The sequence below is a fragment of the Schistocerca piceifrons genome, chromosome 2, assembly GCF_021461385.2.
Source record: "Schistocerca piceifrons isolate TAMUIC-IGC-003096 chromosome 2, iqSchPice1.1, whole genome shotgun sequence".
Taxonomy (NCBI): Eukaryota; Metazoa; Arthropoda; class Insecta; order Orthoptera; family Acrididae; genus Schistocerca; species Schistocerca piceifrons.
In genome coordinates this window covers 701,100,114-701,126,449 of record NC_060139.1, presented here as the reverse complement: position 1 = coordinate 701,126,449, position 26,336 = coordinate 701,100,114, and the positions used below count along the sequence as shown (strand labels likewise).

The following is a 26,336-nucleotide window of genomic DNA, read 5'->3' as shown; positions in this document are numbered from 1 at the left end:
GAGAAGTATTACTATCCTCATATATGTGGAAAACGTTTAAAATACACTGAAGTGCCAAAGAAACTGGTATAGGCATGCATACTCAAATACAGATATATGTAAACAAGCAGAACACGGCGCTGCGGTGGGCAACGCCTATACAGGATGTTACAAAAAGGTACGGCCAAACTTTCAGGAAACATTCCTCACACACAAATAAAGAATTTATGTTATGTGGACACGTGTCCGGAAACGCTTAATTTCCATGTTAGAGCTCATTTTAGTTTCGTCAGTATGTACTGTACTTCCTCGATTCACCGCCAGTTGGCCCAATTGAAGGAAGGTAATGTTGACTTCGGTGCTTGTGTTGACATGCGACTCATTGCTCTACAGTACTAGCATCAACGGGTTAGTGTTCATCACGAACGTGGTTTTTGCAGTTAGTGCAATGTTTACAAATGCGGAGTTGGCAGATGACCATTTGATGTATGGATTAGCACGGGGCAATAGCCGTGGCGCGATACGTTTGTATCGAGACAGATTTCCAGAACGAAGGTGTCCCGACAGGAAGACGTTCGAAGCAATTGATCGGCGTCTTAGGGAGCACGGAACATTCCAGCCTATGACTCGCGACTGGGGACGACCTAGAACGACGAGGACACCTGCAATGGACGAGGCAATTCTTCGTGCAGTTGACGATAACCCTAATGTCAGCGTCAGAGAAGTTGCTGCTGTACAAGGTAACGTTGACCACGTCACAGTATGGAGAGTGCTACGGGAGAACCAGTTGCTTCCGTACCATGTACAGCGTGTGCAGGCACTATCAGCAGCTGATTGGCCTCCGCGGGTACACTTCTGCGAATGGTTCACCCAACAATGTGTCAATCCTCATTTCAGTGCAAATGTTCTCTTTACGGATGAGGCTTCACTCCAACGCGATCAAATTGTAAATTTTCACAATCAACATGTGTGGCCTGACGAGAATCCGCACGCAATTGTGCAATCACGTCATCAACACAGTTTTTCTGTGCACGTTTGGGCAGGCATTGTTGGTGATGTCTTGATTGGGCCCCATGTTCTTCCACCTACGCTCAATGGAGCACGTTATCATGATTTCATACGGGACACTCTACCTGTGCTGCTAGAACATGTGCCTTTACATGTACGACACATGTGGTTCATGCACGATGGAGCTCCTGCACATTTCAGTCGAAGTGTTCGTACGCTTCTCAACAACAGATACGGTGACCAATGGATTGGTAGAGGGGGACCAATTCCATGTCCTCCACGCTCTCCTGACGTCAACCCTCTTGACTTTCATTTATGGGGGGATTTGAAAGCTCTTGTCTACGCAATGTAGAGACGCTTCGTGTTCGTATTGTGGACGGCTGTGATACAATACGCCATTATCCAGGGCTGCATCAGCGCATCAGGGATTCCATGCGACGGAGGGTGGATGCATGTATCCTCGCTAACGAAGGAAATTTTGAACATTTCCTGTAACAAAGTGTTTGAAGTCACGCTGGTACGCTCTGTTGCTGTGTGTCTCCATTCCATGATTAATGTGATTTGAAGAGAAGTAATAAAATGAGCTCTAACATGGAAAGTAAGCGTTTCCGGACACATGTCCACATAACATATCTTCTTTCTTTGTGTGTGAGGAATGTTTCCTGAAAGTTGGGTCGTACCTTTTTGTAACACCCTGGCACAGTTGTTAGAACTGTTATTGCTACTACAATAGCAGGTTATCAAGATTTAAGTGAGTTTTAACGTGATGTAATAGTCGCCGCACCAGCGATGAGACACAGCATATCCGAGGTAGAGATGAAGTGGGGAGTATCCCGTACGACCATTTCAAGAGTGTACATATCAGGAATCTGGTAAAACATAAAATCTCAGACGTTGCTGCTGCCGCTAGAAGATCCTGCAAGAACGGGACCGACGGCGATTGAAGAGAATCGTTCAACGTGACAGGAGCGCAACACTTCTGCAAATTTCTGCAGATTTCAATGCTGGGCCATCAATAAGTGTCAGCGTGCGAACCTTTCAAAGAAGCACCATCGACATGGGCTTTCGGAGCCGCAGGCTGACTCGTGTACTCTTGATGACTGCACGACACATAGCTTACTCCTCGCCCGGGCCCGTCAACACCGACATTGAACTGTTGATGACTAGAAACACGTTGCCTGGTCGGACGTGTCTCGTTTGAGTGTGTCGAACGGATGGACACACACAGGTATGGAGACTCCCTTATGAATCCGTGGACTGTCCATGTCAGCAGGGGACTGTTCAAGCTGGTGGAGGCTCTATAATGGTGTGGGGCGTGTGCAGTTGGAATGATATGGGACTGCTGATACGTCTAGATACGACAGGTGACACGTACGCAAGCATCCTGTCTGATCACCTGCTTACATTCATGTCCATTGTGCATTCCGACGGACTTGGGCGAGTCCAGCAGACAATGCGACTCCCAACATGTCCAGAGTTGTTACAGTGTGTCTACAGGAGAACTCATCTGAGTTTAAACACTTCCGCTGGTCACCAAACTCCCCACACATGAGCATTAATGGTCATATCTGGGATGCCCTGCAACGTGCTCTTCAGAAGAGATTTCCACCCCTCTTACTCTTACGGATTTGTGGACAGTCCTGCAGGATTCATGGTGTCAATTCCCTCCAGTACTACTTCAGTCGTTAGTAAAGTCCCTACCACGCCGTGTTCCGCCACTTCTGCATGCTCGCGGTGGCCCTACACAATATTAGGCGGCTGTATCAGTTTCTTTGGCTTTTCCGTGTATGATGTATACCCGTTTTTAAACATTTCCTAATATCAAGAAATACACACAAAATCAACTTAGCATCGACCCTCGTGTTTGAAATGTGGTGTAAACTAGGCCACAGCGCCGGCAGTCATTTTGTTAACAGCGCTTTCATAACTGAGGTACAGAGACACAAAATGTGTGTCGTAAGCCCGTTAGATGTCACTATTACAGACCTACACATATTCATCAATTACACAGAGTGCAATAAAATGAAAAAGTGTAGTAGGTAAAAACTGTTGGGCTTGGAAGGTGTATAATTTACTGTCATTATAAATTGAAATATATAAAAAACGCGAATGAAGTTAAATTGTAAAGTTATTAAAAACAAAATATTAAGCGACGTTACGTGATTCTGACACACATTTGTGATCTTAGAAAAAAAGTAGCCACATGACCAAGGAGCTAGCCAAATAACAATGACAAAATAACTGGAGAAGGAAGCCAGCTAGATGCAACAATGCTACGCTGCATTCCGGTCGCTACTACATCCTTTGGCTTTATCTAGTTATATTATCATACTTACGTTATTTTGTTAGCTCCTTAAGCCTGTTCCTGTGTATGTTATTACTTTTTATCTAAAAATCGGCGAAGTGCGTTCCAGCATCTCACATTGTCACTTAACTGTTTCCTTTCTATTCATTTTAAAATTTAACTTTATTCGTGTTTTAATATTTCATTTATTACTGCAATAACTTTTACATTTTGTAAAGCGGACTATAGTTTTTTTTTCTTATTGTGCTTTTCGTTTCATAGCTTTTGTAAAATTGTTTAACTGTCCAATATGTGTAGGCCCACTGTAGTGACATCTGACGAGCTTAGTACACATATATTTTGTCTGCTGTACCTTAGTTTATGAAGCGTAGCGCTTTGAAGAGGATAACTGCCGGCCCTGTAGCCTAGTTTACAATATATTTTAAACGCGTGCGATGGTGCTGAGATGATTTTGTGTGGTTTTTTTACGACGCGACTATGACTTCATCATATTAGATGTTTTAAAACGGATATGTCTCGTCATATTTTAAACACGTGTTTTCCACATGTATGAAGAATGTAATACTTATCATTTTAAGGTGTAGACTAACCATTACCCATTTTTCTGCAGATCTGGAGACGGTTATCGCTAACCGAAACCGGTAGTCTTGTGACCATAGACGGAAATTAAAAAAAATTATTCTAAATTTTCTAGATCACGTTTTATTCGCAACTATGTCGCAGTTTAAGAATGTGTGCCGTTTTCCGTTGCGGATCTTGTCAAGTTTTTGCTGCAAACTTGATGATGCAACAGTTCACGTTCAACACTATTTAGATCCACAGACGATTTCGATAAAACTATCTGTCGCACACACTAGATGATTAGCAACACAACTAATAAAACACACTGTTGGTCATTAAGGTTGCGCCCGTAGGAAGGTTAGCAAATCACGACATGTCGCTTGTTATACGGATATAGCATAGTATGTCAACACATGATTAATTCTTTAGGTGATCTGTAGGTGTACAGTGTGCGAAATTTAGTACAGAGAGCACCAATTGGACACCAACGTCAGCTCTAACCCGACTTGCCATAGAACCGAACTGAGCTTCGATAACGGATACGGGGTATCCATTCCATGCAGCTTCAACTCAGTGCCAGAATTGGTCAACTGTACTAGCTTGGTCTGTAAAGGATCGACAGATGTTTTCAGTGGATGGGAGATCTGGAGAACATTCTGGAAACAGCAATATTGGAACACCCTTTGTATCAATGTAGATAGGACACTACAGGCAACGTACAGACTTGCAGTGTCTTGTTGAAAAATAACATCACGGAGACCTCTAAGATGAGATGCAACCACTGGCCTTAATACAACAAAAATGCATAGCCTTCTGCTCAAATTATAGGCTGTGTGACTAGAGGTGATAATGCTTGTGTGCCCAACAGCATTCCGTAGGATGACATCAGGTTCTGGGCCTGTATGAAGAGAAGAATGCAGTCTGTCAATATTATTTCTTCTCAGATCCTCGACACGCGGATATGTCCATCGTGAACTGAACTGTACACAGAACCACGACTCGACTCAAAATACGACGTGGTGCCATTTCTGTCTCTACTGTCGTAGGGCCGACCACTTTCGGGGCTCCTCTATTGAAGCGTCAAGGGGAGCCGCAACAACGGTCGCAGCACTACAGCCTATGGTGCTCCAGACTTCGTCACATTATCCGTGCGGATACTTGGCTTGCTGCAAATAAGCCCGTTTCCTGACTCAAGCCACGTGTCATGGCTCAACAACCCTGCACGAGAGAACAATGTTTGTCCTCTCGGATGCTAGTTAAGTTGACCTGTTGACATCCTGCACGGCGTGAACCCATATTGGCTGGATAGTTGAAAATCGCGGAATGATAATCAGCAGCCTCGATAGGCCGCGATTTTGGCACTGTCAAATTCTTACATGAGCTGGTATCCATTTTTCCTTCTTACACGAGGCATTAGACGAGCTTCTCAGAAACAACACACATTCAAATGAGATTTCTGAATGAGAAAAACCAATGGTGATCTTTCATGATAGGTTTAACACAATCTACATTGAGCCCTCGCCTATTTACTTTGTGTGGTTGATCACATATGCTAGCATATGCTAGCACGAAATACACTTCATGCCATTTCATGTTTCTTGTACGCAGATTTCATGCTGTTAAAACTTTAAGGACTAGCAGTGTAGTTACAAAATTCCTATCCCAGCCAGCGTATCACTGGAATGAATACCTTCCATGACGTAAATAAGAGTGATACCTCGTAAAACTTCAACGTAACGTACATTTACCGTTTGGTCAACCACGGTTCACGAGCAGCTCAGTGGTGCCCACAAGCAATCTCTCGATAAGTGCAGTAAGATGAAGAACGTAATCTTGATATTTTTCCTTGATCTCTCAAAGTTGGCAAGGCATATGTCAGGATGACTCCTTTCGAACGGTCGTGGTCGACTTCATTTTCCCACCTCATCCTATCCGAATAGCGTCCGTCTATAATACCTTCTTGGTCGACTAGGTTAGACTCTAACCTTTATCCTTCTCTCTTCATTCAACATTTTTGTGGCGGTGTTCGTAGCGACAAACACTTGGCTGTAGAAATGGCTTACGAAGTCACCGCCACACTTTTAATAGCGGGCCGACCGGTCCGCTGGAACAGTGAACAGAAAGATGAAAACCCAAACACTCTGATTAAATAAAAGTCGGTACTTATCTTTATTACGAAGATACAGAAATACAGTAGTGAACTCGGTGTCTACAGAAATCTGTCTAGTTAGAGTCGGAGCGGCTAGGTCAGCGTCGGCTGACGACAAACAACAACTCCGCTGCGATGAACACACAACTGACTAGCAAGTACCCAATTCGGTGGCGAGTATACAACTGAGCGGCGAATACAGAACTGTCCTAGCGCTCGCGACTCCAGCGCTTAAGAAGCCAGAAGCCAGCGGTGGCGCGCGCAGACTTGCGGCGATTTCCTGTCTCGCTGGCGCTGCTTATGCGGACGGCGTCCGGACTTTGATGCTGCCAACCTTTTGGCAGCGGGCTCGGGTGGCATTACTGGCTAGGACATAACACTCCTCCCCCCCAAATCGCCGCACCGTCGTTGAATAATGACGTGGCGAGCGTCGACGGCGGTGGAGGGGTCTGGCCGCAGGCGTAGCAGAAGAGACCGGGGCGGAGACTGTTGTCGGTGGCAGTCCCCGGTCCGCACCCCAGCATTGGCTGCGCGGGGCCTCGGGAAACACCGACTGAAAACCGAGGTCAGGGCGCACGCCTGTGACCACGGGCGCAGCTTCTGGTACTGGACGCGACGGGGCGTCGGGACCCACGAAGAGAGGCAGCGTCTGCTGACGCTGCGTCGACGGCTGCTGAGTGGGCGCCGGACAAGGCGCTGCGGTGTCAGACTCCTTGGGGGTGCCCAAGGAAAGCGGCTGCAGGACAGGCTGCACAGCCACCGCTTGGGAAGGCGGCCCGGCTGAGGGGTCGACGTCCATCAGCTCCGAAGGCGGTGGCGACTGAAGAGGGACCGCAGGCGCCGGAGCGACCACTTAGGGCGCTCCCGGATAAAGCTGCGCGGGAGGCATCAACGGGACGGGCTGTCGGCGTGGTAGCGGCGACGGCTGCTGCTGCTGCTGCTGCTGCCCTGGGGGCGGCAGCGAAGTCGGAAGGCGCGGCTGGAACCCGCCGCGGACCAAATCTGTGGACAAAGAACGAGCGGCAGAATCCGGGCGGCCAGCGCGGCGCAACTGGTTCAGATGCCTCCTGTGCACCCCAGTAGCACCTTGAACAGTATAAAAACCGCGACCCTGGACACTTATCACGGTACCACGTTCCCAGCGACGGCGACCGTGATAAACTCTGAAAAAAAACGGCGTCATTGCGCTGAAAACGCGTGCGATGCTCATAAGCGGCGGGTCGATCCGGGGGGTGCAACAACCGTAGTAGGGTGCGATGACGACGGCCGTGGAGAAGCTCCGCAGGCGAAGGGCCGTCGCGTGGCGTGGTCCGGTACGACGACAGGAACGTGATGAGGGCCTGCTGACGAGAGTGCGTAGCACGAAGGCGGTCCATATGATCCTTGAATGTGCGTACAAAACGTTCCGCTGCACCATTCGATTGAGGGTGGAACCACTACACGAAGCTGGTCATTCTCGGTGCGTAACAGCAAAACTCCGTGCGAAACAGACAACAGATGACGTTGCGGATAATAGCGACGAACCACAGGATCCGATATGTCCTTTGCCTTGGACGGCCAACCACGTTGAACAAAACGTAATAGTAAACTCAGATGAGGATCCGTAGCTGTCTCACGTGCCACCTGACGATAATCAATCGGAAAATCCCGGAGGGATTGATGCTCATCGGCGTCAATCTGATGGCAAGAGTCTTCAGAGGAATCGAAGACATCATCCGCAGCAATCGGCAATCTAGAAAGCGCGTCAGCGTTTGCATGCTGAGCTGTAGGGCGATACAGTATCTCATACTGGTATTGTGATAACAAAAGAGCCCAACGTTGTAGTCTCTGAGCTGGCCGCTGAGGAACTGGTTTAGACGGATGAAACAGTGACGTCAGGGGGCTTGTGATCTGTTACTAAATAGAATGGTCTACCATAAAGGTAGTGATGGAATTTTGTGACACCGAACACAATAGCCAACGCTTCCTTGTCCAATTGGCTATAACTACACTGAGCTTTGTTGAGCAATTTAGATGCGAACGCAATAGGACGTTCGGTGTTGCCGACTCTGTGAGACAACACAGCACCGAGGCCGAAAGAAGAGGCATCACAAGCTAACACCAGAGGCTTGTTAGGGTCGTAATGGACCAGACAACGATCATTCAATAAAGCCTCTTTAAGCTGCCGAAAGGCAGATTGGCAATCAGCTGACCACACAAACGGAACATTCTTACTGCGGAGACGATGCAACGGTGCAGCAATCTGTGATGCATTAGGTATAAACCTAATATATTACGTCAATTTGCCAAGAACTGCTTGCAATTCATTCAGATTGCGAGGGGCGGGCAAATCACGAATAGCTGCTAAATGTGATTGGGAGGGATGAACGCCTTGAGCATTAATAACATGTCCCAGATACTCCAGCTCCGTAAGGAAAAATGAACATTTATCGATGTTGCAACGTAGGCCTGCCTGAGACAACACTTTAAACAAACACTCCAAATTACGGAAATGTTCAGCAGGCGTCCGACCGGACACAACAATATCGTCTAAATAGTTGCAACACGATGGCACATTAGCCAGAAGTTGTGACAAAAAACGCTGAAAAACAGCTGGAGCTGACGCACAACCAAAAGGCAAACGCAGAAAACGGAACAACCCCAACGACGTGTTTATGACAAAATACTGTTGTGATTGCTCGTCGAGGGGCAATTGCAAATATGCTTCACGGAGATCAATTTTGGAAAAGAAACGAGCTTCCCCTAACTTATCCATCAGCTCGTCCGGTCTGGGCAAAGGAAAAGAATCAATGACAGTCTGAGGATTAACTGTCGACTTAAAATCAGCACACAAACGTAACTTGCCAGACGGTTTCTTTATAATAACTAAGGGAGAAGCCCACTGGCTCGCTGAAACGGGTTGAATAACACCGTTGTTTTGCCAACGACGAAGTTCATCTTCTACAGGTGCCCGGAGGGCGTGAGGCACTGGACGAGCACGACAAAATCGAGGCTGAGCATTATCTTTTAACGTAATATGAGCGGCAAAGTTCGCAGCACAACCTAGTTCGTCTTTAAATATGTCACTGTATCGTTTACACAACTCGGTTATGCTGTCTTGAGGAACAACAACAGAATTAATTTGCAACACATTGTCTTGGATAGACAGGCCAAACAAGTCAAAACAGTCTAATCCGAAAATGTTTACACTGTCTGTAGCGCGGAGCACTGTGAATGAAACTGTTTTTGTATTGCCACGGAATGTGGCTGGCACGCTATATACACCTAACACAGGAATTTGTTCGCCACTATAAGTAGCCAAAGAATGTTTTGCCGCTGAAAGTTTAGGGCGGCCGATAGCCGCATACGTAGCACTATTTATGAGAGTCACAGACGCACCAGTGTCTAATTGAAAATTGAAGGTCTTATCCTGGATGCGTAGCTTCACAAATAGTTTATTACACTGTCTCTGGATCGGTGCAGTGGAGGCGGAAGACACAAAATCAGCGCGTTTAGCGCGTGTTCGCTGCTTACGACAACTCGTGGGTTGTGCGGGTGGAACAACAACTCCCGCTTCACTTGCAGTCTGTACATTACTGTTTACAGCGTTTGAATTACGCTTGGGTCGCATAGCAGAGGGCTGGGTGGGTGGCTGATTGCGAACAAGTTTATTACCCACACGAACCGTGGAAGAGTCTTTAAACGCGACCTTCTGGGCGGGCTGGCTTTGAAGAACATGAATATCCATGGGCTGGGCAGCACTAGACTTGTTCTTGCGTTTACGCAGACAAACAGTCTGGATGTGTCCTTTCCTTTGACAAAAGTGACAAACCGCGTTTCTCAACGGGCAACGTTCACGAGGATGAGCAAGAACACACTTAGGGCAAGACTTAACTTTATCATTTTGCACACGCGGCTGACGAATGTGTTTAACATGACGCGGCCGGCTAGTGTTTACAGTCTGTCTCTGCCGGTGGGGCCGCGGGCGTGACGTAACTTGCTTAGCACAGGCAATTTGAGAAATACATGGCTGATCTCACACTCAGCATAGTCAAAAGTATCTTGGGCTTCAATGATGTTCATCACAGTCTCTAATGACGGGTCAGGCAACTTTAAGATAGCAGCACGAATACGAGAATCTGCAATGTTTTGCGTAATAGCGTCTCGTAACATGACATCACTGTAGGAAGCTCCACACACACAATTAAATCGGCACTGACGGGTGAGGCCCCGTAAATTTGTTAACCACTGTTTATTAGATTGATGCGGCAGTTTCTTTAATCTGAAGAACTTGAATCGGGCTGCTGCCACATGAACTCGCGACTCGAAATACTCAGCAAGCTTGTTAACAACAACGTCATAGTCTAAAGCTTCTGGCTGGGATTCCGGGAACAACGTACAAAGGAGTCGATAGATTTCCACGCCTGCAGTGGAAATTAAATAAAGCTGCCGCTCAGTACCTGTGATTTTGTAGACTGTCATGTGCGCCTGCAACTGCGCGAAATATTCTTGCCATTCTTCTCTGGATTCATCAAAAGCCCGGAACTGTGGTGCTGCCTGTGCTTGTTCCTTTGGTGTTGGAGGATTAGCCGCTTGTTTGGCGATTGCTTCCACCAGACGTTGTATTTGCTGACTCTGTAACAAGATCAACTGTTGTAATTCGGCAGACATAGTGAACACAAATTAAACCAGCCCCCAAAATTCTATCGCTACAATTAGGAAAACCAGAAACAAGTTGAACCAGCCCTGCACACGAGTTCGGAAGTCCTCGTCGCCAGTTATGTGGCGGTGTTCGTAGCGACAAACACTTGGCTGTAGAAATGGCTTACGAAGTCACCGCCACACTTTTAATAGCGGGCCGACCGGTCCGCTGGAACAGTGAACAGAAAGATGAAAACCCAAACACTCTGATTAAATAAAAGTCGGTACTTATCTTTATTACGAAGATACAGAAATACAGTAGTGAACTCGGTGTCTACAGAAATCTGTCTAGTTCGAGTCGGAGCGGCTAGGTCAGCGTCGGCTGACGACAAACAACAACTCTGCTGCGATGAACACACAACTGACTAGCAAGTACCCAATTCGGTGGCGAGTATACAACTGAGCGGCGAATACAGAACTGTCCTAGCGCTCGCGACTCCAGCGCTTAAGAAGCCAGAAGCCAGCGGTGGCGCGCGCAGACTTGCGGCGATTTCCTGTCTCGCTGGCGCTGCTTATGCGGACGGCGTCCGGACTTTGATGCTGCCAACCTTTTGGCAGCGGGCTCGGGTGGCATTACTGGCTAGGACATAACAAACATGAAGATACAAACTTCGTTTCCTGCCTATGTTAAGATTAATCTTGTGTTCCTGTCCCCAATGGCAATTTGATTTCAAATTAACAACACAAGGAGGCAAAAAATCGATACAGAAAGCCAGAAATACTTGAATTGCAACTGACTCCTCCTGCATAGAGATATGTTTTGTCTGTTGACCGCTTGTTGGGCGTCGGCAGGTGGTCAGCTGTTCAAGCTGGCGCTGCTGACGCTGACGGCGCACGTTGGCGGCTGGTTGGCCACGCTGCTGATGCTGCCCTCGCTGCTCGGCATGCTGCTCGTTGGAATCGCCTTCCAGAACCTCGGTGTAGTCGACATCACCGGGCCCTACGTAGAAGTCTGCTCCGTGCTCAGGTAACGCAGCTCTCCACTCTCCAACTTACTCTCCTGAGCGAACTTTTGACTCGAGGACCCAACGTTGATGATCATATTTAGAGAAAGTAATACACTTTTCTTGCCTTAGTACACTACTGGCCATTGAAATTGCTTCACCAAGCAGAAATGCAGATGATAAACGGGTATTCATTGGACAAATATATTATACTAGAACTGACATGTGATTACATTTTCACGCAATTTGGGTGCATAGATCCTAATAAATCAGTACCCAGAACAACCACCTCTGGCAGTAATAACGGCCTTGATACGCCTGGGCATTGAGTCAAACAGAGCTTGGATGGCGTGTAGGTACAGCTGCCCATGCAGGTTCAATACGATACCACAGTTCATCAAGAGTAGTGACTGGCGTATTGTGACGAGCCAGTTGCTCGGCCACCATTGACTAGACGTTTTCAATTGAGAGATCTGGAGAATGTGCTGGGCAGGGCAGCAGTCGAACATTTTCTGTATCCAGAAAGGCCCGTACATGATCTGCAACACGCGGTCGTGCATTATCCTGCTGAAATGTAGGGTTTCGCAGGGATCGAATGAAGGGTAGAGCCACGGGTCGTAACACATCTGAAATGTAACGTCCACTGTTCAAAATGCCGTCAATGCTAACAAGAGGTGACCGAGACGTGTAACCAATTGCACCCCATACCATCACCCCGGGTGATACGCCAGTATGGTGATGACGAATATACACTTCCAATGTGCGTTCACCGCCATGTCGCCAAACACGGATGCGACCACCATGATGCTGTAACCAGAACCTGCATTCATTCGAAAAAATGACGTTTTGCCATTCGTGCACCCAGGTTCGTCGTTGAGTACACCATCGCAGGTGTTCCTGTCTGTGATGCAGCGTCAAGGGTAACCGCAGCCATGGTCTCAGAGCTGATGTCCATGTCCCTGCAAACGTCGTCGAACTGTTCGTGCAGATGGTTGTTGCCTTGCAAACGTACCCATCTGTTGACTCAGGGATCGAGACGTGGCTGCACGATCCGTTACAGCGATGCGAATAGGATGCCTGTCACCTCGACTGCTAGTGATACGAGGCCGTTGGGATCCAGCACGGCGTTCCGTATTACCCTCCTGAACCCACCAATTCCATATGCTGCTAACGGTCATTGGATCTCGACCAACGCGAGCAGCAACATCGCGATACGATAAACCGCAATCGCGATAGGCTAAAATCCGACCGTCGGAAACGTGATGGTACGCATTTCTCCTCCTTACACGAGGCATCACAACAACGGTTCACCAGGCAACGCCAGTCAACTGCTGTTTGTGTGTGATAAATCGGTTGGAAACTTTCTTCATTTCACCACTGGCGCCAACCCTGTGTGAATGCTCTGAAAAGCTAATCATTTGCATATCACAGCATCTTCTTCCTGTCGGTTAAATTTCGCGTCTGTAGCACGTCATCTTCGTGGTGTAGCAATTTTAATGGCCAGTAGTGTAATTAGAATCAACAATTTGGAAACTCGTCCTTCAATATGTTTAGATCTGTGTCTTACAAACATGTCAGCCTCTACGATTTTGTCCTCTACAACTCTCTCCTGTACCATGCAGGTTATTCCCTCATGTGTCAAAACATGTCCAATAATGCTAGCCCTTCTCCAATTACAGCTTTATACATATTCCCTTCCTCACCGATTCTGCGAAGAGCCTCGTTACTTACCTACCTTGTGATTTCTCACCTGGCAAGCCACTGGTAATGAAAGCGTTGTGCCTGCAGACGCATCGCGCTGGTTATCATCCTGATCCGAGCCGGCCTCGACCTGGACCCGGGTGCCCTGCGGCGGCTGGCGGTGCACGTGCTCAAGCTGGGGCTGGTGCCGTGGCTGGCGGAGTGCGCAGTCATCACCGTCATGGCGCACTTCCTGCTCGGCATGCCCTGGATCTGGGGTTTCCTGATGGGGTGAGCAGCCACTCTCTCACTTCCGTCGACTTTCAAAGGATATACGTCACTGTGTCAAGGTGAAAAGGTGAAGGTCGCGCGTTCTGGCCTCACAGGCCAATCGGGCCTGACCAATCTACATCTACATCCATACTCCGCAAGCCACCTGACGGTGTGTGGCGGAGGGTACCTTGAGTACCTCTATCGGTTCTCCCTTCTATTCTAGTCTCGTACTGTTTGTGGAAAGAAAGATTGTCGGTATGCCTCTCTGTGGGCTCTAATCTCTCTGATTGTATCCTCATGGTCTCTTCGCGAGATATACGTAGGAGGGAGCAATATACTGCTTGACTCTTCGGTGAAGGTATCTTCTCGAAACTTTAACAAAATCCCGTACCGAGCTACTGAGCGTCTCTCCTGCAGAGTTTTCCACTGGAGTTTATCTATCATCTCCGTAACGTTTTCGCGAGTGCTAAATGATCCTGTAACGAAGCGCGCTGCTCTCCGTTGGATCTTCTCTCTCTCTTCTATCAACCTTATCTGGTACGGATCCTACATTGCTGGGCAGTATTCAAGCAGTGGGCGAACAAGCGTACTGTAACCTACTTCCTTTGTTTTCGGATTGCATTTCCCTAGGATTCTTCCAATGAATCTGTCTGGCATCTGCTTTACCGACGATCAACTTTATATGTTCATTCCATTTTAAATCACTCCTAATGCGTACTCCCAGATAATTTATGGAATTAACTGCTTGCAGTTGCTGACCTGCTATTTTGTAGCTAATGATAAGGGATCTATCTTTCAATGTATTCGCAGCACATTACACTTGTCTACATTGATATTGAATTGCCATTCCCTGCACCATGCGTCAATTCGCTGCAGATCCTCCTGCATTTCAGTACAATTTTCCATTGTTACAACCTCTCCATACACCACAGCATCATCTGCAAAAAGCCTCAGTGAACTTCAGATGTCATCCACAAGGTCATTTATGTATATTGTGAATAGCAACGGTCCTATGACACTCCCCTGCGGCACACCTGAAATCACTCTTACTTCGGAAGACTTCTCTCCATTGAGAACGACATGATGCGTTCTGTTATTTAGGAACTCTTCAATCCAATCACACAATTGGTCTGATAGTCCATATGCTCTTACTTTGTTCATTAAACGACTGTGGGGAACTGTATCGAACGCCTTGCCGAAGTCAAGAAACACGGCATCTACCTGTGAACCCGTGTCTATGGCCCTCTGAGTCTCGTGAACCCAATGGTGTCATTGGGTGCGATATGGAGGTCTTATGGTCAGCACACTGCTTTCCCGGTCGTTGTTGGGTTCTTGATCTTGGAACCGCTATAAACCCATTGAGTAGCTCCTCAGATGGCCTCACGAAGCTGAGTGTATCGCTTACCTGTCCTCCCGCCTGTCAGTACCAGGAATCGAACGTGGGTCTCCTGCAATGTGGTCAGCCCAGTGACTTCTCAGCTACAGATTCGGTCACACACCACTGTGTACTAGGCCAGAATTTATCATCAAACTATTCAGGCACAGTTAACGGACCGCCTCACCACGAAAAACTGCCGTGTTGAATAGGTGTGGTCAAACATAAGAGGGCAACCTGCAGTTTCTTACAAGGGAACCGGAACCTCCCCATCGCACCCCCCCCCCCCCCCCCCCCCAGATTTAGTTATAAGTTAGCACAGTGGATAGGCCTTGAAAAACGAACACAGATCAATCGAGATAACAGGAAGAAGTCGTGTGGAACTATGAAAAAAATAAGCAAAATATACAAACTGAGTAGTCCATGCGCAAGATAAGCAACATCACAGCAGATTGTGAGCTCAGAAGCGCTGTGATCCCGTGGATAGCGTGAGCAACTGCGGTACGGGAGGTCTTTGGTTCAAGTCTTCCCTTGAGTGAAACATTTTTCTTTCTTTATTTTCGCAAAGTTATGATCTGTCCGTTCGTTCATTGACGTCTCTGTTCACTGTAATAAGTTTAGTGTCTGTGTTTTGCGACCGCACCGCAAAACCGTGCGATTAGTAGACGAAAGGACGTGCCTCTCCAATGGAAACCGAAAACATTTGATCGCAAGGTCATAGGTCAACCGATTCCTCCACGGGAAAACACGTCTGATATATTCTATACGACACTGGTGACGTCATGTGCGTTACATGACAGGAACATGTTGTCGACCCACCTAACTTGTACACTTGGGGAATGGGTAAAAAGATTCTTCTACCTTGCCCGATTTAGGTTTTCTTGTGGATGTGATAATCACTCCCAAAAAAGTGATGAAAACATAAGAGATTGTCACATAAACTGCAACAAATGAATGCAACAGTTTCACAGTCGCACAGTTTTCCCTGTGTTCTGTCACAACATAGATATGTTTTTAACGTTTTCAAATTTTTCCTTGCGTAGACCGTCAAATCCTGCATATGTCCAAGCAAATCTGAAAATGTCCTGGAATTTTGGAGAGCGAAGTTGATTATGTGTGAGTGCCTGAACTTTGATAATTGTCTGAAAATACAAAATTTAACTTTTCACTCGAGGGAAGGCTTGAACCAGAGGCCTCTCGTACCGCAGTTGCTCACGCTAACCACGGGACCACGGCGCTCCTGAGCTCACAATTTCCTGTTATGTTGCGTATCTTGCGCATTGACTACTCAGTTTGTATATTTTGCGTATTTGTTTCATAGTTCCACACAACTTCTTCCTGTTTTCTAGATTGATGTGTGCTCAGTTTTTTAAGGCCTGTCCACTGTGCCAACTTATAACTAAATCTGAGGGTGGTGCGATGGGGAGGTTCCCTTGTTAGTACCTGCATTTATGTTCAAGCATGCATTTTTCGCATTGTTACCGCATTACCCGTGTATCCTTTCAAACCACTTTAACACTAAAACTCTTCGGTTTACTGCCGAGTGAGTTTGCCGAAATAGCGCTTGGCTTCCAGGAGTGTCACTCCCAGTGTTATCTGCCCAAGAAACACGAGCTCATTTAACAAAGCCTTCACACATGGTCTCTATGCGATAGTTGTCTAGGAACGTCTTGCAGACGTTTCTTTCGGTTTTGTATTACTGAGACACACAGTCGCTTCAAGTGGAATGGAGTGTAATGAAATGCGCGCATCCCTCGCGCGTGTTTGGCGGGCATCTAGCCACTGCCCACGTATGTCCAGCAGCAAGTGGGAAGTTGCGACACTTCATGCTCCGGCTGCCTCTGGCTACACAGATCGCTGTCACGTTATGAAACACAGGGATCTGCGTATTTCTGCAACGCGCTTTTCGTTAGACAATAGTATTACTTCTTGGATTCTGTATGCCCGTTGCAGCAGTGTCATTACGAAAGGTTTCAGATAAATCACTTTAACGTAGGTATACGCAGCGGCAATATATTTAGGGTGCGTGTCGTACTGTTAACAACGAGAACTGATGTTTCGGCCGTCATTTGTAGAGGTCCTCTTCAGAGCTATGAATCTGCTGTTATGATTGTCACTATGTGGTAAAAGTATCTGGAAATCTGTTAGCTAATGAGGTATGTCCCCACCTTTCGCCATCGTAATGGCTTGAACTCGGCTAGGGGCGCTCAGACACGATATTGATTGTCTGTGGAGAAATGGCAGCCAATTCTTCCTCAAGAGCCGAAACTAGAGAAGGTAATGGTGTTGGACTCTCGGGTCTGGAGCGAAGTCGCCGTTATACGAGGTACGTTCAATAAGTAATGTAACAAATGCCTTTTTTTTTCTTTTTTCTTTTTAAGTACGTCTGTATTATTTAGGATTCCAATACGCCATATTATCCCTCCGGCCGGTGTGGCCGAGCGGTTGTAGGCGCTCCAGTCTGGAACAGCGCGACCGTTACGGTCGCAAGTTCGAATCCTGCCTTGGGCATGGATGTGTGATGTCCTTAGGTTAGTTAGGTTTAAGTAGTTGTAAGTTCTAGGGGACTGATGACCTCAGATGTTACGTCCCATAGCGGTCAGAGCCATTTGAACCCCATATTATTCCCCACTATCTGGGCTGCAAAACCCTATTTTTGAACACAATCCTCGTTTGGTGTGACGGCCTCACATCACCTTACTGGGAGGGCCTGTACATCCGAATGGTACTACTTTACTCGCCGACGTCGGAGCCAACGACTTCGTGAATGAATAACCTCCCTATCATCCACGTACTGCTTCCCGCAAAGCGCATCCTTCATTGGACCAGACAGACGGAAGTAGGGAGGTGCAAGATCCGGCTGTAGGGGTGAGGAAGAATAGTCCAATGAAGTTCTGTGAGTTCCAGTCGGTTGCGCAGATTTGTGTGAGGCCCTGCAATGTATCGGAAGTAAAGTTCGTTTGCAGGTTTGTCTCGACGAACACGATAAGTCGTTCCTTTGATTTCTTGAGGATAGTTCAGCTGTGTGCCGCCGGCCGGCACGTGGGAGATCGGACAGGTTTGCGCCACCTTGTTGCCAAGATGACAGACGCCTCGCCTAATGACGCATCGTGGCTTTTTTTCACTGCCATTGGGTCTCCGTAGACATTCTGTAAGCACCTGTGAAATTCGATGACAGCTCGCCATTTCGAACGCTACGTATAGCACCGCCACCTCTCGGAACTTCATGACACCTTAGATGCTGAAGCGGGAATATTCCGCGATGGTCCACAACAAATTCCGCATTTTTTCAACCGAAATTGCCCAATAAAAATGTTGCATTCCTTATTGAACGCCTTTCGTAACTCATCCCAAAGGTGTTCCGCTGGGTTCAGATTGTGACTTCCGACAGGGCAGATCGCTTGAGGAATGTTGCTCAAAAATGGTTCAAATGGCTCTGAGCACTATGGGACTTGACATCTGTGGTCATCAGTCCCCTAGAACTTAGAACTACTTAAACCTAACTAACCTAAGGACATCACACACATCCATGCCCGAGGCAGGATTCGAACCTGCGACCGTAGCAGTCGCGCGGTTCCGGACTGCGCGCCTAGAACCGCGAGACCACCGCGGCCGCCACAGGCAACGTTCACCAAACCCAAATTCTTCCTTCGGATGTTACAGGCTATAACGTGATCAATCATTCACCTCACTTTGGAGTCATCCACTGTCCGGTGGAGTCTCTCTTCACACCACTTAAAGTTCGCTCTGCATCGACTACAGATTCGTGTCGCTGATGAGGAGTTGCTCGACCATTGAACCCCATTGTTTCAAACTTTCTGCACACTGACATTCGGTCAGCTGGAATGCAGGTAGCATTTTGGAATTCACGAGTGATCCTTCTGCTGGTTACATACGATTTAATACAACCACCCTCCGCAATGCACGACTATCGTACGTGACGGACCACCTGATCTTTATTTAGCTGTGGTTGTTCCTTCGCGTTTCCAGTTCAAAATCGCATCACCAGAAGTCGATTTTGGTGGCAGTAGAGGGATTGAAATGTTCTGATGGATTTGGTAGTTAAATGACAGCCAATGACTAATCAGTGCTGGGAGTCACTGAGACCTTCTGACCACCCCATTCTCCTGTTACTGCTTATCTACTGACATCACAGTACTCTCCGTCACCTTTTACACTAGCGGGTCAGCATCTCGTGTCATCTAGTGGCCAATACAACATTGCATATGGGTGTGCGGATACTTTTGAGCTGATAGTGTATACTGACCTACTTCGTTTGTCACGTGACAGATGAAGACACTATTCTGAAACAGCACTGGACAGTGAAGTCAAGAAACCTGAGGAGGAATGGTTGTACAGAAGCTATTTTGGCGAAACCGGGTGACCGATTAGCATTCGCATGTACGGTGAGACAGGGGCCATATAGCAAATCAGCAACAGCTGAACGCCACCTGGATTGTAGGTGGCCGACCAGTCAGTTGTCCTCTAGAAGACCGTACGCTTGCTCGGCAAGCACGGATACAGGAGCGGAAAATAAGGCAGGCTGTTCAGATAACCAAACACCCCAACAGCATGAATAGGTAGGACGGTTACAAACTGCCGATGGCTTGGTTGCTGGCTACCCCAGTCTAGCAAGCCAAGTGTGTTCGCCAGCCAGCAGTTCCTCAATATACGGATTCAGCAGCATCAACAATTGACCACTTCCGACGGCTTTCGATGTCTCGCTGATGGAATACGCTGACCCTGGGTGCAAGGTGCCAACTAGCTGTTGCCTGCCGATCACCAGCTGGGGTAAGCAGGTAACTACCGTTCCACGGGCACCATTACTCTGGAATAACCAATGACAGGTCAGAATAGTGCTGTCAGTTGGTCAATTGTCACGTGACAGCAGAAGTTTGGCAGTGGGGAACTGTATCGAATGCCCTTGGAAAGTCAAGGACCACAGTATCTGCCTGGACGCCTGTATCTACTGATTTCTCATTACATATAACTTTTGTTGTCACGTGGTATATACTACTTTGTTAGATACCACGTGACAACCGAAGTTATATATAATGATAAATCAGTAGATACAGGCGCCTAGGTAGATACCGTGTTCCTCGACTTCCCAAGGCATTCGATACAGTTCCTTATTGCTGTCTAATGAACAAAATACGAGCATATGGAATGTTGGACCGACTGTGTGACTGAAGTCTTTGTAGCAAGCAGAAGACAGCATGTTGTTCTGAACGGAGGGAAGTCTTCAGATGTCAAAGTAACTTCGGGTTTGCCCCCGGGGAGTTTTATAGGGTGCTATATATAATCAAGCAGGTAACGTCGGAAGTTCCAGGAGGCTTTTTACTGTTTCTCTTGTGTACAGAGAAGTCGCGATGGTAGAAAATTGTAGCGATATGCAGAAACACCTGCGGAAGGAAGTCAAATAGGGTTCAAATTCCCGTCGACATGACGGTGATTAGAGACAAAGCACAGGCTCGGATTGTATCAAGGATGGGGAAGGAAATCGGCCGTACTCGTTCAGAGGAACCTTCCCGGCATTTGCCTGGAGCGATTTAGGGAAAGCACGGAAAACCTAAACCTGAATGGCCGGACGAATGCGAAACCAGTGTGCTAACCACTGCGCCACCTCGCTTGGTAACACCTGAAAAGGATCGACACTTGATGCAGGGAGTGGTAATTGACCCTCAACATAAACTAATGTAACTACTGACGGAGAGAGACCCCATATTGTATGATCACACAATTGCAGTCCAATCACTGCAAGCAGTTACTTCTATAAGAATAGGAATATGCATAAGGAGCTATTTGAAATGGGACGTCCAAATAAAATTAATCGCGAGTTAGGCGGGTGCCAGACTGAGATTAATTCAAAGAATCTTCAGGAAATGTAGTCTATCAAAAAAGGAAGGAGGTTACAAAACACTTGTTAGACCAGTACTTGAATATTGTTTGTCAGTGTGGCATTCGAACCAGACTGGTTTGATAGAGGAAATCGATAATATCGAGAGAAGAGCAGCACATTTAGTAACGGGTTCATTTAGTAGCGCGAAAGCGTCACGGAGACGCTCAGTTAGCTGCTGTGACAGACACATCCAGAGGCGTCCTCATCACGTTATAGTCTACTGCTCAAGCAGAGTGAACCACTACACTGGTCCTCCTCGCGAAGAAACCATAAAGATAAAATTACAGAGACCCGAACCCACACGGAGGTTTACCAGCAATCTTTCCTTCCGCGAACCATACGCGAATGGAAAGAAAAAGGGACGTGACGCGGGAATGCAAGGTGCTTTGCAGAGTATCAATGTATATGTTTAGATGAACACAATCATCTGTCTTTCTGTCGCCCTGAAGACTACCGTTGCAAAAGATGGTTGAAATGTAGCTTTATAGTTGCTTTACTGCTAAAAAAAGACGCCGCCTAACACTCAAAATGATTTTATTCAAATTTAATTTAAAATTTTTATGTACGCGATGTAGTACCACTTTCCTAATTTCAAAAGTAAATGAAAGATTAAGACGCTGGTTTCGTATTCGAACTGAGTGGATACTAGTTAGTCATTTTCCTAGATGAAAGTGGGAAACTGACTAAAATGCTCGCTTGGTTGGCCGATGAACCAGTCATTCATTAGAAGAGCAGATAGATATCAGTATACCACTCACCTCTCTGTCTCATAAGAAAAATGACGAGTCTTAATGTAGGTGTGCTTCAGTGCTGCACAGTAGTCATTCCATTTGTTTGGATGAATACCACGTAACTTTGAACATCTTATGCGGTGCTCGCTGCTTCCTGTCGATGATTGCTCCTGCTAGCGATCGCGCTCAGCAACCCCGTGGCAGTTTTCTGCTGCTCGTTGCTGCCTATGTTCCTCGTCGTCTGTTTATTGTTGGTAATTCCAAAGTGGTACTGTGAGGTAACCTTAGCTGCTCCTCTCCATTTCTTAATGCAGTGTAGATTTAGGTTTGAAACTTTATGGCTGATGAAATCTGTGTGCCGGATCGAGACTCGAAACTGGGAACTTTGCCTTTCGCGGGCAAGTCTTCTACCGACTGAGCTCTCACAGCTTTACTTCCACCAGTACGTCTCCTCCTACCTTCCAAACTTTGCAGAGGTTCTCCTGCATACCATCCGGGACTAGATCTTATGGAAGAAAGATGATGATCTTGCGGCAGGAAAGCTGTGAGGGCAGATCCTGAGTCTTGCTAGGATAGCTCATTCAAAGGGAGCTTTCCTGCGAAAGGCAAAGATCATAAGTTCGAGTACCGGTTCGGCACAGTTTCGATAGGACAGGAAATATCAAATCATCACAAGCTCTGCTGCAGAGTAAAGATTCATTCCAGATGTAGATTCTCCGCGATTCTCGTAACTTGCTCAAGGCGAATGATGGGCTGGTTCATTCCAAAGGGGAGAGCCAATTTCCATCACCAACCCGGGCCAGCACTTCATCTCTAATGCCCCTTTTACACGAGTGATTTTCGTGTTTCTATCGATTACTCGTGGCGTACCGCTAGCATTTTATTCCTGTACTGAGTTTCGCCTGTTTACATGTAAGTCAAAATCGTCCGTGTTGTGAGAGCTGTCTGTTTTGCAGTTTTGTACCTGAACGGTGACTGAGATTATAATGGGTCACTCATCTTAAAAGAAGCCAAATATAGTAACAGAATTATGACACTAGCAAAGACAATAGTGTTTAACGATCAACACAAAATTAATAGATGATGTTCTTGATAAGTCTTTGATAAACCTTCCATTCTGCTGAGAAATGAAAGAATAGAAAAGATGTCGTCCAAAAATTTAAAAAGACATCTATTGGTTTCAGAATGTATATTCATACAAACACATTAACATTACTCAGAAGGCAGCAGATAGCAAACTCTTACTTTCTCTCATTTTCTGAGTGACAAATAACACCTAAAATTACTTCCTCGTTCAATAGATGCGACTTTTTCTCTATTGAAAAAAATTTCGTTTAAAAACATTCATACACTTATGGGCAGTGTAGACCTTTCTTTGTCACACTGTTGTGAAACTTCTAAATCTTTTTGGTTCCTTCGGTGGAAGAAAACAGTCGACCACAATATTACTGCACCTGGGAATGGGGACGGTTCTATTGGCGTACTGTAAATCGGCAAAAAATTGGGATTGATAGTAGAAGAAGAACTGACTTGAAAGCATTGACAGTACGACACGTTTTACTTAACCACCCCTGTAATTATTTACTGTAGCATCACCGCGTGTTTCCAATAAAGGGCAAGTAAATGATGTCATGCTTTAGTAGTATAGTGTCACGAAACAAAATCAAAGGAAATGGTAAAGATCAAGAAGCACAAAATCCATTATTATGGCCTGAGTAACCGTGGCGAGAATGTAAGAGTGTAAATGAAAAATGTGCTGTTTTTTCACAAAATGCGTTTCCAGTGCTATTGTGTTGACGGTACTCTGTTCCATGTTCATAGACACGAGCCAGCTGCTAAAAGTCTCAAACACGTGCTAGTAGATGCGGCATGGTCTTTAGGCAAACTGTTCGTCCCTCTGGAATTCCAAAATTTAAGAGTTTCATTATACGATCAAAAGTATTTGGACCCCCTCGAAACATAGATGTTTCATATTAGGTGCATTGCGCTACCATGTACTCCATATCACATTGCACTATCACAGCACAGGCCTATATTGATGTTTTAAGCACCTTCTTGCTTCCCACTGTTGAAGAGCAATTCGAGGATGGCGATTGCACCTTTCAACACGATCGAGCACCTGTTCATAATTCACGGCCTGTGACGAAGTGGTTACAAGACAATAACATTCCTCTAATGGACTGGCCTGCACAGAGTCGTGACCTGAATCCTATAGAGCACCGACCGACATTGATACGTCTCCTCAGTGCAGCACTCCGTGAAGAATGGGCTGCCATTCCCCAAGAAACCTTCCAGCACCTGATTGAACGTATGCCTGGGAGAGTGGAAGCTGTCATCAGGGCTAAGGGTGGGCCAGCACGGTACTGAATTCCAGCATTACCGATGGAGGGCGCCACGAACTTGTACATCATTTTCAGCCAGGTGTCTGGATACTTTTGATTACACTATGAGAAGTGGTTTGACTACAGTTCTACTGACTTAAAACCTAATGTTGTACTTCCATAACTGTATTTTCACAAATAACACATAGCGCTCCAGTATTGATGACACTTCGACTAAAGACTTTCTTCCTGCTATTTAATCGAAAACTGAAATTTTTAAGACCTTGGCTGTGTACAAAATACAAGCTGGTTCCCGCAGAAAAGAAAACAGCGACCAACCACTGTTAATAATGTTATTTGCATAAACAAATAGCGCCGTTGTTGTTTTCGAGCAGACGGGTTCATTTTCAGACGGCTACTCACGTTTATGTTAAATTTTTTGTTGCTTATGTAAAGTACTGGGGAAAAAGCTAACAAGTTATTATAAGTGGCAGGTGGCGGTTTTCTTCTTTGCGGGAATCACCTTGTAAAAACTTTCTTATTCACACTTGGACAAACTTTCCCGGTAGGTCACTTACAACGTTGTTAATAAAGCATTTATTTTCTCATTTGTTGACATCGGACCTAATCAACTGAAGAGTGGAAATAGGAAATATTCCACATGACAAATATGACTTGTCAGGAGAATGAATAAAACAAAAAATTGCTCTGAGCAATATGGGACTTAACAGCTGAGGTCATCAGTCACTTAGAACTACTTAAACCTAACTAACCTAAGGAAATCGCACACATCCATGCCCAAGGAAGGATTCGAACCTGCGACCGTAGCAGCCGCGCGGTTCCGGACTGAAGCGCCTAGAACCGCTAGGCCACAGCGGCCGGCCAGCTGCAGCTCTGTCTCAGTGCACTTACAGTTTAGATAAGTTCTTTGACTAGGCCAAGGGTCTCCAAACGTTTTAGTCCGCGAGCCATATTGACTCCTCCACGAAGTCATAAGGGCCAAGATCCACCTAGTGGGATTAAAGCACTCCATGATCACCGTAGTGTAAGGCTAAAGGTAAGATGAAATCGCAAAAATCTAAGGTTGTGGGAATAGCTAGCACTCACTGAAACGGACTAAGATTTTTATTTAATTACATAATTTTTATTGGTGGACGTACCTGACCGAAATTCTGGAGTATTTTATTCTGGCGAATTTCATCGACAAAAAAGTGTCATTGCACATTCTGTATGTATTTTACGACGTAATCAAAAGAAAGTGAAACATCGCTTAAGCAGCATCTTCCATAATGATTCATTACTAAGGCTAGTCGCCGAAGTGGCGTCCATTTGAATGACTTGCACCAGATTCGTGAGTAGAATAAAATGCTGGAATAAGCTTTTGGCGTGAACTACTTCTCGTTTTTATTTTAAACTACATACAGAACATGAGTTTTTGTACCTCTCTTTGGTTTTTCCGTTTCTTTTCACAGCTTATTGTTGACCTCAATGGTTGAGCTACTTCTTCAGTTTTACCGGCATGAGTAATGTAAACCTGCAGGTTGAAGGTAAGTAAGGGCAGGATTTGGGCAACTATATGTCTTATATGGCTGCATACCATACTTATTGTGATAAAAATTACACAAACTGCTATTGTGCTAGTCTGTTAACCGTTCTTTTTTTCTTTTTTTTCACTATCGCACGGGGCATGGTCTGTCTGTTTATTGTGGATAGCCACAAGTTTAACCATGACCTTCCGCTTTGTAAAGATAGAGCTCCGACAATGTCGCGGTGTATTGGCCGCGATAGGCCTAGAAACTCAATTGTTGGCAGTATAGGTACCACCTCAAATATTTGGCGGGCCGGATACCGGGGATGTCCGGCCGGCTAACGCGGGCCGGTTTGCCGGCCCTCGAGAGCCGGTTTCGGCCCGCGGGCCGTAGTTTGGAGACCCCTGGCACTAGGCGATTCGTCTTTGTTGCCCATTCAGAGCCCTAGCGACGTTCTTAACACACGTAGCGGATAGCGAGAGCAGAGCAGCACAGCCTCAGCGCAGCGCAGCGTGGTGACGTCGGTGCTGTCTTTTGCTGCGGCAGGTCGGTGGTGGCGGCGGTGTCGCCGGCGGTGATCGTGCCCGGGCTGCTGCGGCTGCGCGCCAAGGGCTACGGTGTCAGCAAGGGCATCCCCACCGTCATCATCGCCATCTCCGGCATCGACGACGCCACCTCCGTCGCCGTCTTCGGCGTCGTCCAGAGCATCATGTTCTCCCAGAGTGAGTGCCCCTAAAACTTGCACGCTTGTCACTCCCAGTACCGTAAACCGGGCATACATTTACCGCCGTGGTTACTTTGACCACTCAGACACTAAACGTTTTACAGCTCTCTGCTGTCTCTGTTAAGTGTTTAGTATACATAGTTTGGTGGTAAAGTTCCATCGGTATACACTCCACGAT

General features: G+C 46.6%; 1 protein-coding gene across 1 annotated transcript in view; it reads left to right on the top strand.

The window, feature by feature from the left end:
- LOC124775761 (sodium/hydrogen exchanger 9B2-like) overlaps positions 1 to 26,336 on the top strand; it is a 203,337-nt gene that overhangs the window by 120,008 nt on the left and 56,993 nt on the right. The window contains exons 5-7 of the mRNA XM_047250591.1: positions 11,475 to 11,649; positions 13,415 to 13,597; positions 25,981 to 26,156. Of these exons, the coding sequence (XP_047106547.1) occupies positions 11,475 to 11,649; positions 13,415 to 13,597; positions 25,981 to 26,156 (534 nt within the window). The remainder of the gene's footprint in view (positions 1 to 11,474; positions 11,650 to 13,414; positions 13,598 to 25,980; positions 26,157 to 26,336) is intronic.